A 14,714-nucleotide genomic window follows, 5' to 3' on the forward strand; every position below is an offset into this window, starting at 1 on the left:
GGAAAAGTCAAGTTACTCGAGTCTTCACTTGTGTTGGTGGTCACCACCGAGCTGCCTCGTGCTGTGTCTCGTCTTTGTCCGATACCATACATAAAACAATCGGTGGCTGTAAGCAAACTGCAATAGGCAAGAGTGCCTGATCAGAGGACGAAAGTCGGCGTCTCGAAACTAATCATTCTGATGTCAGGCTAAGATATCGCACAAAGCTATCAGATTTCAGGTAGTAAATCAGGACAGCCACACCTTGGCACATCTTGGTCAGAAGACTCCCAGTGCCAGGACCCCCGCCGCACTCGGCCTTAGGTTTCCATCTCACAAGACCACTGCACCACACCCGACAATCGGCCACGAAACAACAAGCGAACTACTCATTCACACCCCTGTTTCGACCAGAAAATAGCAACCAGACATCTCATACCCCGCCTTACTCGGGTTTGCAACACTGCGAAGATAATGCATGCCTCGCGCCAACGTTCTGACCTCGGCCCCCCATTCACAGCCTACAGGGCCCAACGCAAGGCTGTGTACTTTTAGATTACCGAGCACGGCGACCAAGTGAGACACATACGCGGACTCGGTTCTGGAAACATGGACAGCACTCGAATAATCAGGCGAGTTCGTCAGGCTTGCGAGCCTTGCAGGTGTGTTCATCTCCAGTGCCAACTGCCTGCGATGTCAGGGTCCTTGCTAATTCGATGCCAGACGTAAGAAGTCCAAATGCCCTGGGGAGAGGCCAATCTGTTCGTATTGCCAGCGGCTGGGACAGCACTGCGTCTATAATGCCGGTGGTGTTGCTGCAGACCAAGGGTCTTTGAGGCATAATAGAAAGATGGTATGACTACACAGCAACGTCGCGCCAGTCGCACCATGTTGAGAATGAGTCGTGACAGGAATACCGGATTGATAGTTTGGAAGAGAAGATGGATCACCTCATTGAGAGAGTCAGGTAAGAGTCGCACCAAGAAGGAAGAGTGCGTACTGATGAAATATCCAGTCCTGTCAATATGCCGTCTCGCCCGTCTGCGACACCATATCAGCACCTCGGCAGCAGACCAGGGAGGAGGAGAACCGTCAGCGTGGACGATGTCCCTTGCTGGAACTGGAACAACGACAGCGGCGTTTCACTCAGGTATACTAACGCAGACCCTTGGTCCGATGCGGTTGTAAATAACCTGTCCACTAGCAACCTGTTGATACCAAAGGAAAACATGCTCACCATGGGCCGACTCTACCTCGCATGGTGTCACGGACAGCCCATTGCGCTATTCAAGCCGGAGACGTTTCTTGATTCCCTCACCTTTCGGGACCTGGAGCTCACTTTGGCCTTGCAAGCCCTCAGCCTGCGGTATCCTCCGAGCACACTGACGCCGCAGAAGCGCGAGAAGCTGGATTCCATGGAGCGCGAGTCGAGAAGCGCGGTGATGAACCGCATTGCGAGCTCGGCTGTCGAACTTTCCACGCTGCAGACTCTTTGTATCCTGAGTATGGTTGAATTTGCAGGTAATGCTAGTCTTGAATAACAAGCCAGGGCCTTGGGCTAATCTTGCAGATGGAAACATTGCGCAGGCAGGTCTACACGTGGCCATTGCCAGCCACCTGGCGCAGAGTGTCCAGTCCAACAGCATGTTGGGCGACGCCGACGAGTTCAACGACTGCGTACGAAGCATCATTATGCTTCAGAACCTCCAAGGGTGCATCGCGCCCGCCACGGGCCCCGGCAGCGCTCTCATCGGTGGGCAGCCACCGCCTATTTCGCAGATCCACGCCGCCGCCCTCTCCGGCCGCGAACCCTCGAGCTCGGTGCATGATGCGGGCAGCAGCCAAATGGACTCTGGCATCATGAAGTATGTGCTGGAGCTCAGCGAGGCGTGGCGCATGGCGCGGTCGTATGCGGCCTGCCGCGTGGGCTCGGACGCGCCGCCGCCGTGGAACCAGCACTCGGACTACTCGAGCGTCATGAATCTGCACCTCGAGTTTGATTGTCGCGTGCCATTACGGTATCGCTTCGCGGCGAATAAGTTTGCCGAGCAGGACACCCACGACCTAGAACAGAAACGGGATTACTGGGGTCCTTGGCTCTACATCCAAATCATTTACGCTGTGATTCCGTGCATCGTCAACCACCCGTTCCTGCTGTCGATGCGGTTGAAGAACTTCCGGCAGACATTACCCCAGTCTTTTATACATCACTCATTCGAGTACATAAATCGTCATGCGGGATGGATCATGTACTTTATAAACATGTTGGAGAAGAAGTCTTTCCAGATTGCAGATCCAGCAATGGCGCACTGCATTGCGGTTGTGGCGACTATTCACTTGCAGCACAGCTTTGTCGAAGACAGGCCTCTTCGTGACAAGGCGCAACAAGGCTTTGAGAAATGCATTGGCTTTCTACGACGAATGGGCGGCACTTGGCCCTATATTTCTACCATGGTACGTACCGCTAGCAGCACCTCCCCCCCCCCCCCCCCCAAAGTTCTCCGGCACAAATGTCTAATAAACATATGCATCGAGGCAAACAACCTGGCAAAGCTACGGGACAGCGTCGGCTTACTGTACTCTCCGCGGGCACACGGAGCTTTCCCCCACGACCGCGACTCGTTTTCCATTGACGCCCAGCTGCTCTGGGACATTCTCATCTACGAGCGGGCCGGCCGGCCCGATGCCGGTGCCGACCAGTCCATCTTTGGCAAGACGCTCAAGGTCGGCACCGAGATTCGCGAGGACGACGTGCGCGCCGCCGCAGAGTTTGACCTGGTCGGCTCCGCGGGCATCTCTGGCCACAAGGCCGTGTCCAAGGAGACGCCGGCGTATGCGCCCAACGAGGACGCGCCTCCCGCGTCGGGCGTGCTGGTGGGCGGTGGCGGCATGGAGGAGATGGGTGGTGAGGCTAGTGCTATGCTGGTGTCGGTGGAAGATCGCTTCTTTGAGGGAATTGGTGGCTTGGATGGCGAAGAGCATCTGTTTTTGCAAGCAAATGACTTTGGGAAGGCAATTGATACCTGGCTGAGCCATGATTCATTTTAACGCCAGAGAATGACGGGCAAATTGGCCAACTAATGATAAAAGATTACACAGAAAGAAGAATTACTAGGCCATGCTCGAATATGAAATTGTAATATCCTAGTTTACCATGCCAATTCAGCGTTGACACTGCCATTCCCAGCACAATCCAGCTTATTGCACAAATCCACATCCTTTTGAATCGTATCCGAGACGCAATGTGTCGGCACTGCCGGCCAAATCTCTTGTCCCTTTGCTTGTTCGCTTTCATAATGATTTGTGACGAGATTTCTCGTCAGTTTTTGAAAATAAAGAGGTCCCTTTTTTTTTATGCCATCTTGTCAGCACCGCCCCGAGCGGGTTTTTTGGGGGGGGAGGACTTTGTTACCTTTTCTGCGCGAGGATGCAGCTCGCCGTTGAGAAATATCCCCGCATTGAGGTTTCTTTGCGCGCCGTTGCACAATTCTTTATCCTCCATCATGATGTTTTTGAAAAAGTCGGAAATTTCGACAAATTCGGATTCGGTAGCGTCGATGCTGCGGTATACTTCGTACTCCATGTGCGTCTGCGTGGCCGAGACGGGCACGCAGCGCTGGATAAAGAAGAAATGGGGACTTTTTTTTTTTTTTTTTCTGTCAGCAAAGAATGAAACAAAAAAAACATGGACAATTTTTTTAAAAAAAAAAGAATCAATTTGAAAGAAATGAAAAGAAAAAAAAGAAGAAAAAAAAATATAAAAAGCGTACGTGACTGTAGAGGAAGCATTCGGGTAGTAGAATGTGCTGACATTGCCTAGGCTCTTGACCTCTGGGTCCGTCTTGTCGACGGCGTAGTGCTGGATGTGCGCCCCGGCCGTCTCGACCCAGTACTTGGCGAGATCTGTCAAGGCCGGCAGCGCCGGATGACCGGTAGGACAGTGATAACACTGTAATAAAACGTTATCTTTTATCAATCCCATAGGCACCCGCGCGCGGCTTGCATCTCTGGACGAACTTACCTCGTTGTAGTTGTCGGCCAGGACTTTCCAGTTGTAGTCGCCCGTCATCTCCCAGCTGTGGTCATATGTGTATCTCGTCATGTCAAACTTGCGCAGCCGCGGCTGCTCATCTACCGTGGCGAAATCTTGACCCCAGGACACGGCGGGAACCTCGCCGGCGTCCAGGTTGACGTATACAAACCCGAGCGCATCGACGTGCACGTGGATGCGGTATAGCCCATTGTCTTCCTTTTTGAAGCCGGCAACTTCTTGGTACTTGGGCGCTTTGGCTAGATGCCCATCGAAACCATATGACCAGCCTGTTTTTTTGTTGATTTCAAGAAGAATCAGAATCCAATTGTGGGTTGGCGGCTTCTACAGTGTAACAACAAACCGTGATATTTGCATGCAAGAACCGACACCTTGCCAGACTCCTTGTCCACCATTGGATATGCGCGATGCCTGCAAATGTTGTGATGCGCCCGAATGTTGCCCTGTCGGTCGCGAATCAGAAAAAACGTATAGCCGGCCTCGGTGATTTGGACATAGCTGCCCGTGTCGGGGAAGCGCAGCTTGTGCGTGACGAGTAGCCACTTCTTGGAGAAAATGGCCCGCCGCTCGAGCTCGTACATGGCCGGCGACCTGTACCATGCTGCAGGTAGCGCCGGCGTGGCCTTGCCATCACAGCCATCAGCTACTGATGCTCGACTTTTGCCACGGCGGAACCAGCTCATGGTGAATTTATAATCTTTGAATACAAAAACCGGGGGGCGGGGGGGGGGGGATTCGAATCAATTCGTGTAGCTTGGGGGGGCAGCTTTCTTTCGTTGCTCACCTGGGCCTTTATTTCACAAACGACTTTTCTTCTCTATTATAAACAAAATCTTCTGCTCAGTCGCTTCTTGGCATCCCTCGGGGCTGCTACAAGACCCCGGCCGAGATCCCGGGCCGGTGGGACCCCGTGAGCCCCCATCGGCGCTGAACGGGCCGTGTGGGGACGGAGAACCTGGATCCGTATCCGTACCCACAGAAGCTCCGATGACCGCTGGTTGACCTGATTCTCGCTTGGGAAAACTAACAAGAAAGCATTAAAAGTACACTAAATGTGGCTCCTTGTACTGTCGTGTAGCTTGCCACGTCAATCTCACTGTTGACGTCTTGGTCTTTGCAGCATCATGTGTTCAGTGGATGTGGCTTCAAGACAAAAGGTGTCAAGATTGCCCCCCCCCCCCCCCAAGGCCGCCTTACGAATTACTCTTCCCGACATCACAAGTTGATAAACATGGTTAGCGCAATTAAGATTAGCACGGAAGCGAGAGAGTGCGCTCCAAGACAAGTCATTGTACCAGTGTTCAACGACAAGTGGAGTTGCCGGGTTGTCTGCTGTGGGCAAGGACTTGGGAGAGAGGTGACCTTGGAAACTGAGAAAGGGTATTTGGTAATGTAATCAACTAAAACTGACAGGTCCAAGGTTTGAGGTCGTGCAACGATGAGATGGTAGGGAAAATGCTGTTGTCGAATCACAGTTCTGGTGCACACGTAGCTGCTGCCTCGCGCTTTACATAGGCTAATCTTCCAATAGTAGTTTGGCTACTTACAAAGTGAAAAAAACTGTGAGTGTTTTTGACATCCATGGCTTATCCGGAATCTTGCGGTGTAGAGTTATTTTTCGCATTTAGATACCAGTCAACTCTGGGCTAGCTGCAACAACAAGCAGCTCTCGACGGCCACATTCGTTGTAGGCCACCTACCCGGCACATCATCTCCCAGGGCTAATGAAGCCTCGTCTAAGAATCACTCGTGCACCCTTCATTCTCCGTAGTTCATCTTTCTCCCCATGACTTGACTTTATGACATAACCCAGATTTGCGCCGCAAACACCAGTACATTGAAGACCATTGAGCTATGTGCTATGCTCCATCCGCTTCCAGCTCCAGTGAACTAGCGCAAGCGCAACAACACAACAAGTACTGAAGAAATGTCTATCCAGGGGACTTTATAGGCGCAGACTCGCATTCGCTAAAAATACACTACCAACACTTTATATATCGCCTATTCGCGGTGTCTCACAGTGGGCGAACAGGCCATAAGTGAGCCTTCCGATGCGGGACGTGGTGGGCACGGCGCACTTGCTCCGCGTCTCGGCGCGCGCCCACTCAACTACTTCATGCCCATCCACCCAAGTCTTATATAAACAAGACGATGCGGCGGTGTTGATTCACTTTTCAATCCTTCGAATTGAGAAATTTCAATAAGAATTACTACAATCAGTGAGACAGTCTGCACCAACAAAGAAACCAAAAAAAAAAGAAAAAAAATGTCGCCTAAACCTCCGCCTGCCAAGGCAGACTCCATCATCATCGTCGGCGCCGGCGTCTTTGGCCTCTCCACCGCCCTCGAGCTTGCCCAGCGCGGATACACCAACGTCACCGTGCTCGACCGCTTCGTGCCGCCGGCCGTCGACGGCAGCAGCGTGGACCTTTCGCGCATCATCCGCTTCGACTACGGCGACCGTCTGTACGGCGTCATGGCGCGCGAGGCCGTCGCCGGCTGGGCCGCCGACTACCCGGACCACTACCACCAGTGCGGCTTCGTGATGCTCAACGAGGCGAAGGAGCCCGAGTTCGAGTACACGCGCCACTGCGTCGCAGTCGACGAGAAGCTCGGACGCACCATTGAGCTGTACGACGACGCCGCCGACATGCGGCAGCGCGTCCCCGGCATCCCGGCTAAACTCGAGGGATTCAAGGCCTTTTACAACCCCAAGGGCGGGTGGGCCGACGCAGCGGCCAGCATCGGACAGCTGGCGGGACGATGCAGCCAGGCAGGGGTTTCCATCGTCTCTGGGAGGCGCGGCACGGTCAAGAAGCTGGTATACCACGGCTCGCGCGTGACTGGCGTACAGTTCCTCGACAGCAGCCGCATGAGCGCTTCCCTGGTCATTCTCGCCACCGGCGCCTGGACGAACCATTTGCTCCGCGTCACCCACGCAAGCTCCGCCTCGGCGCAGCCCGTGGGCTTCATCCAGCTCACCGATGCCGAGGCCGCCACGCTGCGGGGCATGCCCGTCATGATCAACGCCAACAAGGGCGTGTTTGTGTTCCCCCCCACGCCGGGCACAAATATCCTCAAGATTGCCCGTCACGGCTACGGGTATGCGACTGCGGAAACAGTCGATGACGGGCGCACCCCGCCGAGCGTCCTCTCCTGCCCGCGCCGGGACGCCAACAATGCGCGCACTTCCTTCATGCCCGAGGACGCGCAACAAGGGCTGCGCGATGGGCTGCGGGACCTGGTGCCCGAGTTTGCGGAGCGACCATGGTCGAGGCTGCGCTTGTGTTGGTACTCGGACACTCCCGAGGGTGACTTCATCGTCGACAACCATCCACAGGTCGAGGGGCTCTTTCTGGCAACGGGCGGCTCGGGACAGTAAGTTGCCATCTTTGTGTGCACAAGTTCGTGCTGCCAAAACTTGAATCTAGTTGAGCTGACAACATCGTAGTGGATTCAAATTTCTTCCGGTACTGGGCAGGTATATTGTCGATTGTCTTGAGAACAAGGCGAGCCAGAGCTTGAGACACCAGTGGCGTATGCGTCCAGACTCGGAGGCGAGTGAGATCAAGATTGGCGATGGAAGCCGGGGCGGACCGCCGCTGCGAACTTTGACAACTCTAGAGCAGTCAAAATTATGAAAACTCCAAACTCTATAGACCGTCTCGATATAGATTCGTACTTGTCAATGCTAGGGGCAGCAGATAGGAATGCGCAACAAAAACATGACGCGTACCTTATTGAATAGACTGCTGCATTGACGTCTCTTACCGGACACCCAATTACTACACGTGTTTCTCGTCATCATCCGCGTTCAGCTCGCTGAAGAATCATGATTTGAAATGCAACTCCAATAATCCGAAGACTGCCGTTAGAACAACCCCATACTAATCGATACAGAAGTTTCATAAGTCTCCTTGAATTCGACCGCGACGACTACAAATTGGCACGCACAAAACAGTAAAGACCAAAGCAAAAGTAAAGAAGCACCAGTTGAACAAACACCGTCCAAAAATCGTCGTATACCCTCTCCGTACGCACCTGATTTGCGCAGTTTACATTCTGTGCTTCTCCGAGTCTGTAATCTGGTTAGTCATTGTATTGTCAATGTGTCCTGCTCGGAACTTACCAAGGCGAGAGTAAAGCAGGTACAAGGCCATGCGATTGCACTCCTCAGTGCCTGTAACTGTAACCAGTCTCTCATTGCTGTTGTCCTGGGGCTCGTTGATCTTAATCACGCTGCCACTGAGCTGCCGTATTTCATTAATCTTCTGGCCACCCTTGCCGATGATGGCGCCGACCATGTCGTTGGGGATATAGATTTGCTGTGTCATTGGGCCACCGGGCATGCCGGCATGCATGTTCTGCGCCTGAGGACCACCGTGAGGCTGCGCGCCAGTGTGTGGTGGCATGTGTTGCTGAACATGGGGAGCAGCTGCTCCATAACCACCTGCCTGCGCCCCGTAGTGCAGAGGCATGCTGGGGACCGCGGCTTGAGCGCCGGCATGAGGCGGGTATTGCGCCGGGTAGGCAGCAGGAGGTGGCATCGGGGGGCGACGTTCGGAGTGGCGTCCATAGTTTTCGCTGCGACCGTACTGACCAGAGGCAGGCTGGGGGCTATACGGCACTACTTGCATACCGCCAGGAATAGAGCCAGCGGGCGCACCACTTCTAGTCGCATATGCAGACGCAGCAGGTCCGCCGAAACGTTCGTTGAGTTGCTCAAGAAGGGTCGAGCCGACATAGTACGTTGCAATATGGACAGCGTCGGCAACACCCATCACAACCAGCGAGCGCTCACTGGACATGGGGAGGCAGGAATCCGAAGCATTAAGTCGAGCCCCCGACGCTTCCTGGATTTCTCTGATGCGAGCACCACCCTTTCCAATGATAGAGCCAATGAGAATGTGGGGAATAAGCAGACGCAGCGGGTACGTCTTTGATGAGGCGGTCGAGGTTTCCGTCAGAGCCTCGTTGTTCAATGTACGAATGATCAGGCCAAAAGCCTAAGGACAGGTTAGCGTGATGAATAGCACATTGAAGAACTGTGAGCCTACCTTGGCAACTGCGTCTACGATGCCGCTGACTGTCAAGATGCGCTCGACGGCTCCCTTTTGGTAGTCGCTGACGGTGCACTTGGCATTTGACATCTTGCGAATGTTGGAAACATTCTCACCGCCCTTGCCAATGATAGTAGCGGCTTCTGGGCTGGATATGACGGCGCGAATGTGTATCCAGGATGTCTCGTCGTGCGCGGCGGCAGAAGACGAAGCAGCACCGGCTGCCGCCGCCACCTTGTCGTCGGCACTGACATCGACAGTGGTGGTCTCGGTTTCTGACTTGACGCCGTTCGAAGCTTCGTCGCCGTGCTTATCGGCGCTTTCGACGGCATCCTCCAACGCCGTGGTGTTCTTTACTTCGCCATCGTTCTTCAGAATCTTGTCGAGCGCGGGACGCTTCGCGTCAGGTTGGTCTGTAGCGCGAGAAGGAGAGGAAGCCTCCTCTAGAGGTCGCTTCGTCGACTGAGTCGGCTGTGGCGGTGAGGAAGACATGGCTCAAGGTTTCACGAGTTCCTTCTTCAGCATTAACAGGAAAAGTCGTTTAGATTGGATTTTTATTGAATCGTCTTATCTACACTCAGGGGGTTTTCAGGAGGAAAACGTGCTGGTGCAGTGACGGGGTCGAGGAGCTCGAGTCGTGTGAAGTCTTCGTGAAGTGGTGTCGAGCAGCCTTTGGGCAGGACGGGCTGAGAGAGAGATGGCAGAGAGGAAAGCTCTGAGAAGCTCAGGCAGGAGGAATGTGCGAAGCCGTGATCGAGAATGGTGTCGGAGATGACTCTGATATAGAGGAGAGGAAGGGCGATGAGACGAGATGGAGAGTTGAATGTCTTGATGAGGGAAGAGAATGGTGCAGCGAATCGAGGACGGAGGAAATTCTCGTGGACAGGGAAGAGGCAAGCGCTCGACTCAAACCTAAATATTTTCCTTCTATTTTCTCGTCGCTACCTTGTCACAGAATCGCTATCGCTTTGCTTCGTGTCACGTATGGGTGCTTGGTTGGAGATACTGGGTGGAGGTTGCCTGTCGCAGAATGCGCGCGGGAGCTAGTGCGTAGGTAGCCCAACGGTGCTCAGTGGCGCAGAGCTTTCCGTAAAGGATCTGATGCGTCGTCGTCCGTCTGCGTCGTCGGTCGCGGAACAAAAATAGTCGGCGCCAATTGATTTACAGCTCGCGACAGCGGTAACCAGATGAGACGCAAGCCTCGAGAGAGCGTGGCCAGGGATGATGATGATGGGGGTGAAGCAAGGTCGCGCGTCGCAAAGGAAGGAGGGAACCTCCTTGGAATTTCCCCCGACTCGTTCCTGCCCTCGCCCCATTCAGACAGTCACGTGCCCGCCTGGTATTTGTCTGGGGACGCCGCACAGCTCGCTCGGTGGGTACAGTGCGAATTGTGGCCCAACTGCCAGGTTTGTGGAGGCTGAGCAGCACCATCAGTCGATGTCTTGGTGTATCCTCTGAGCTGGCAAGGCCTAGAAATACAGTGCGAATCTTACAACAGAACTAGCAGCTGTCACGACGCGGTACGCGCTGATGGACATGGACGCCTACTCATACTGGCCCTGGACAGACCATGTTGAACATTTGGTGCGACAGTTATAATACAAATTCGAAGCTACAATAATGATCTGCTGTCAAAGGTCATCAGTTGACCACTCCATGTTATAACAGCCATGGCGCCTTCCGAGGATCGCGCTCATGCCAACAATCTTGAATACACACTCAGAGAGCTACGACACGAACTCCGAGAGCGTGAACAGCAATTAAATAGCGTATGTCCTCACACACTGCACAATAACGCTTTCTAACGCGTCTCAGCTACGCGCTTCTCAAGAAGCGGCCATTCTATCACCAATAGCTCAAGTGCAGGTGATTACTGCCGCGCTTGATCAAGTCACAAATGCAGAGCCATTTGTCCCCATCGCGGGCTCTTTACTTCCCTCATTAGTAGCTATGCGCAAGACGCATGCTGTCGTTGAAGGTTCAAATGCACTTGTGGCAGAGCAAACCAAGTCACAAGAAGCGCAAAGGAAGCAGCTAGAAGCTGATCGCGCGGCGCTCAAGGACCAAAATCTGATCCACGAAGCCCTCACAGCTCGAATAGCGTCGTTACAAGAGGAGCTAAATACAAATGCGGACGTTACACCTGGCGACGCAGTGAGCGAGAAGAGGGCGGAGCTAAAACAGAGAGCCAAGGATTACAGCAGAAGGAAACGACAACTCATGATTGATCTTCTTGCCTTTATGGAGCGTGAGCTTGCGCCGCTCCTCGTCGCCGAGGAAATGGGCGGCCCAGTAGTGGGAGACTTGATGGACGTTGACGCCAGGGATCTTGCCGCCGGGTTCACTGCGCAAGGCAAGCTCAGGAAGACGGGCAGAAGCGATGCTGGACGAGACAAAGGGCAGCGGCGCATCGACGAGATATGGGCAACTTCAAGGGATAGCGCCGGCGCCCGACGCGCAACAGTCGATGATCAGCGAAGACGACCCCTGAACGATGTAGAAGCTGCGGCGGAGGAGATGCGCTGGCTCACAGAGCAGCTTCTCAATAAAATGACAGAGGCAGCGGGGAACACAGAGGACGCGTATGTGACAATTGGACGCGAGTCTGCAGCCGTTCGGTTCCTAATACGATCGAAAGTGGCCCAATACCACCCGAGAGATATTTCAAGGATCAAGCTGATTGACTTTGGAAGAGAACTAGAAGAATAAGACGGGATGAAGCGCATGGTGATGGGGAAAAATCTAGTCGTACGACGTGTAGGAAAAGCAGGGTTATGAGCGGGAACTCGATCAGATGTACGGATTACTCGGTAATATTTGCGACATAAAGGTGCGTAATGTTTTGGAATGATTAGAGACAGGCGCTTCCTACTGTGCATCTCTAGACAGATCATTGAACCTAGGCTGGGTATGGCGCAACCAGCACTTGTGCGAATAGCACTACCTTTGATTATAGGTAGCGGTCTAATAATAATAGTTCATGACGAGAAAATCACCCCAAGCTGTCGTTCGGGATGGGTGCCATGCAGCACCCCTGTTATCACAAGAGAATGCTAATAACTTTGTTCCAGTGGGCTTCAACCGAGGCGGCCTCAGCTGCACGAGGTAATTGCATCGTTTGCTTGCAGAGGTTCAGTATGAGCATGATTGCGCTAATTATGATGCCAACCATCCCCCGACCTGTTTGCTCCCTGCTGTGTCCGCTGTGCCTGCCTGGCAGTGCCTGGACAGTCCAAATCAGGACGGGAGCAAATAATGACACGATAGCAAAAGAGCCCTTTTATCAGTTTTATTACAGCATACATCATCAAGGTGCTGACCGTGCATGGTATTGAGTGACTGTGCAGCTCGCAGGTCCCTGTAGCCACTTAGATTTGCTTAAAAGCTGCGTGGTCAGCAGGCTCAGCCACTCCAACAAAAATATGCCTGAAATATTCCTAGGTATGCGTAGCGTTAGGTAGTACCAGTGCTCCAGGGGGTCTTGTTTGTCTTGTTTGTCTTGCAGCTGAGGATTGAGGCTGGCGATGCCCAGGGAGGTAGATTTCATCCCATCTTTTTTCATCTCAACTCTTTTCACATCTACATCTACCCGTCTGTCCTCTGCATCGTCCGCTCCGCCCGCATCCCGCGTATCGCCACCGAGTCAGCAGCGTGTAACAAGGCAAAACCCCAAATGTCGCAGATGCAGCGACTCTGGCAGCTGGCTCTAGCGGGTGCTGCGGCGCTCTGCTCCTCTGTCGCTGCCAACCCAGATCCTCACGGCGGCCATGCGCATCACGACAAGACCCCCGCCATCGCGCAATTCTGCGTCGACGGCTGGGCAGATCACGGCCCCCGGTTCTGCGTGGCCGCCAACATGTACCACAACCACTCCACAGCGGCGCACGACATGCTCGTGACCGTCGAGGTGAGCCGGCCCGCCAACGACACGCTCGCTAGCGCTGGTTGGCTAGCCATTGGCTCTGGCGCCGTCATGTCTGGATCGCTCATGTTTCTCATATACGGGGACCCCGTCACCAACAAGGGCCCGGTGGTGAGCGCTCGCGGCGTCGAACTCGCCCACGGCCACGAGCAGCCAGCCGTGCTCTCTCAGGACGACCCGAGCCAGAATTCCGGCGTGCTTGTGCAGCAAATCGGCGCTGGCGAGTGGAAGACTGGCGAGGACGGGACGCATCTTGGCGTTGCCCAATTCGCCTGCTATAGCTGCACCAAGTGGCTGGGCCATGCCGTCGACGCTGAAGAGACGTCGCAAGCCATGATCTGGGCCTTTAACGAATTCGAGGACATGGCACCCTATGCCTGGGACCAGCCGCTGCGCAAACACGTCGGCGTCAACGGATGGGGCAACTTTTATGCCAATCTGCAGGCCGCCTCGACGCACCACGCCACCGGTCCGCCGGCCGTCCTCAAACACCAGAATAATATCAACGCGAGCGCTTCACGCATTCTCATCAAGAAGCCTTCGTTCTTCCAGAGGATCCGAGCACGCCCCGCTGCCTACATTCACGCCTTTGTCATGCTCATCGCATTCCTCGCTCTATTTCCCCTTGGCGTCGTCGGCATCCGCTCTGGTCTCGACAAGGCCTTCAAGTACCACTGGATGATTCAAGCCGGCGCCATGTGCTTTGCCGCTGTCGGCGCCGCACTCGGCATTTACATGAGCCGCGGGGACCTCTTTGGCTCCGCGCACCAAGTTATTGGCCTTGCCGTCTTTGCACTCTCATTCGTACAAGCGGCGTCGGGCTGGTGGCACCACGTGCAGTTTGTCAAGATTCGACGCCGCACCTGGGTATCGTACGGCCACATGTCACTCGGTTGGGGTATCCTGCTCGGAGGTTGGACGAATGCCATTACCGGCTCAATCTTGTTTGGCCTGGCAAGACTGGGACTGTACGGGCTGGTGGCTCTGATTGCGACCGAGCTTATGGCGCTGGTGGCCATCGTATACATTGCCAAGAAAAAGCGCCAGCAAGATCAGGTAAAGCTCAAGACGGCGGCGACTGACTGGAGAGGCGAGGACAATGAAGACTATTTCGCGCTAGACGACGCGGAAAGTGAAGACGATGAGGATGCGTCGAGCAGAAAATCCGATGAGAAGCTACGACCAGCCAAATATCATACATAGGCCTTTTGTCTTGGCGATGTATATTGGATAATAATTAATTTCATGATTGCTGCCAAACCATAGTAAATGCAAGGCTGGGGACAGCAAGAGACCAAAATGGTGCATGCTCATGCTCCCGTGCTGAGAGTGGCCAATAGTTCACTGCTATGGTGAAATGGTGTAATTGGAACTAAAGATGCCAATTGATTAGCCAATCAACAAGATCATTGAAACAACACAGCAGCATAATACAAGTTCATCATCAAAGGCGCCGCCCTAATTCCAAAACTGCTCTTTTCCTCCCTTGTATTCCGAAATCATAATTATCAATCTATCAGTCCTCTCGCCCTCGCATTAATCCACTTCACTTCCCCACCACAGCCCAAACCACTTTACGCCAAATGCCTGACGCGCTCCGAGTTCGCGTCACGCGTCTTCTCTCTGCTATTGTTATCTAGGACCCCTACCTACCGCCATTCCATTCCCACCACCAACCATCTGTTTCGCCAACAACTCACCA

At 53.9% G+C, this 14,714-nt stretch overlaps 6 protein-coding genes across 6 annotated transcripts; 4 read left to right on the plus strand and 2 right to left on the minus strand.

Annotated features, from left to right (window-relative positions):
- Positions 1–920: 920 nt before the first annotated feature.
- On the plus strand, positions 921–3,027 carry BBA_00344 (Putative Zn(II)2Cys6 transcription factor; the record flags this gene model as incomplete). The annotated part of the gene is made up of 4 exons (XM_008595441.1): positions 921–946; positions 995–1,500; positions 1,550–2,433; positions 2,515–3,027. 4 exons carry the CDS (start codon positions 921–923, stop codon positions 3,025–3,027), a joined length of 1,929 nt encoding a protein of 642 aa, XP_008593663.1.
- A 304-nt stretch (positions 3,028–3,331) lies between these two features.
- Positions 3,332–4,713, minus strand: BBA_00345 (iron-sulfur cluster-binding protein; the record flags this gene model as incomplete). Its single annotated transcript, XM_008595442.1, has 4 exons — positions 3,332–3,617; positions 3,750–3,928; positions 4,001–4,299; positions 4,374–4,713. 4 exons carry the CDS (start codon positions 4,711–4,713, stop codon positions 3,332–3,334), a joined length of 1,104 nt encoding a protein of 367 aa, XP_008593664.1.
- A 1,583-nt stretch (positions 4,714–6,296) lies between these two features.
- Positions 6,297–7,671, plus strand: BBA_00346 (fructosyl amino acid oxidase; the record flags this gene model as incomplete). Its single annotated transcript, XM_008595443.1, has 2 exons — positions 6,297–7,408; positions 7,482–7,671. The coding sequence occupies 2 exons, from the start codon at positions 6,297–6,299 to the stop codon at positions 7,669–7,671; spliced, it is 1,302 nt and encodes a 433-aa protein (XP_008593665.1).
- A 414-nt stretch (positions 7,672–8,085) lies between these two features.
- On the minus strand, positions 8,086–9,582 carry BBA_00347 (KH domain-containing protein; the record flags this gene model as incomplete). The annotated part of the gene is made up of 3 exons (XM_008595444.1): positions 8,086–8,108; positions 8,160–9,036; positions 9,088–9,582. The coding sequence occupies 3 exons, from the start codon at positions 9,580–9,582 to the stop codon at positions 8,086–8,088; spliced, it is 1,395 nt and encodes a 464-aa protein (XP_008593666.1).
- Positions 9,583–10,760: 1,178 nt separating this feature from the next.
- On the plus strand, positions 10,761–11,799 carry BBA_00348 (uncharacterized protein; the record flags this gene model as incomplete). The annotated part of the gene is made up of 2 exons (XM_008595445.1): positions 10,761–10,859; positions 10,906–11,799. 2 exons carry the CDS (start codon positions 10,761–10,763, stop codon positions 11,797–11,799), a joined length of 993 nt encoding a protein of 330 aa, XP_008593667.1.
- Positions 11,800–12,763: 964 nt separating this feature from the next.
- Positions 12,764–14,215, plus strand: BBA_00349 (cellobiose dehydrogenase; the record flags this gene model as incomplete). The annotated part of the gene is made up of 1 exon (XM_008595446.1): positions 12,764–14,215. One exon carries the CDS (start codon positions 12,764–12,766, stop codon positions 14,213–14,215), a length of 1,452 nt encoding a protein of 483 aa, XP_008593668.1.
- Between the last annotated feature and the right edge of the window lie 499 nt (positions 14,216–14,714).

Source organism: Beauveria bassiana, assembly GCF_000280675.1.
Source record: "Beauveria bassiana ARSEF 2860 unplaced genomic scaffold BBA_S00001, whole genome shotgun sequence".
In the NCBI taxonomy this organism is placed as follows: domain Eukaryota; kingdom Fungi; phylum Ascomycota; class Sordariomycetes; order Hypocreales; family Cordycipitaceae; genus Beauveria; species Beauveria bassiana.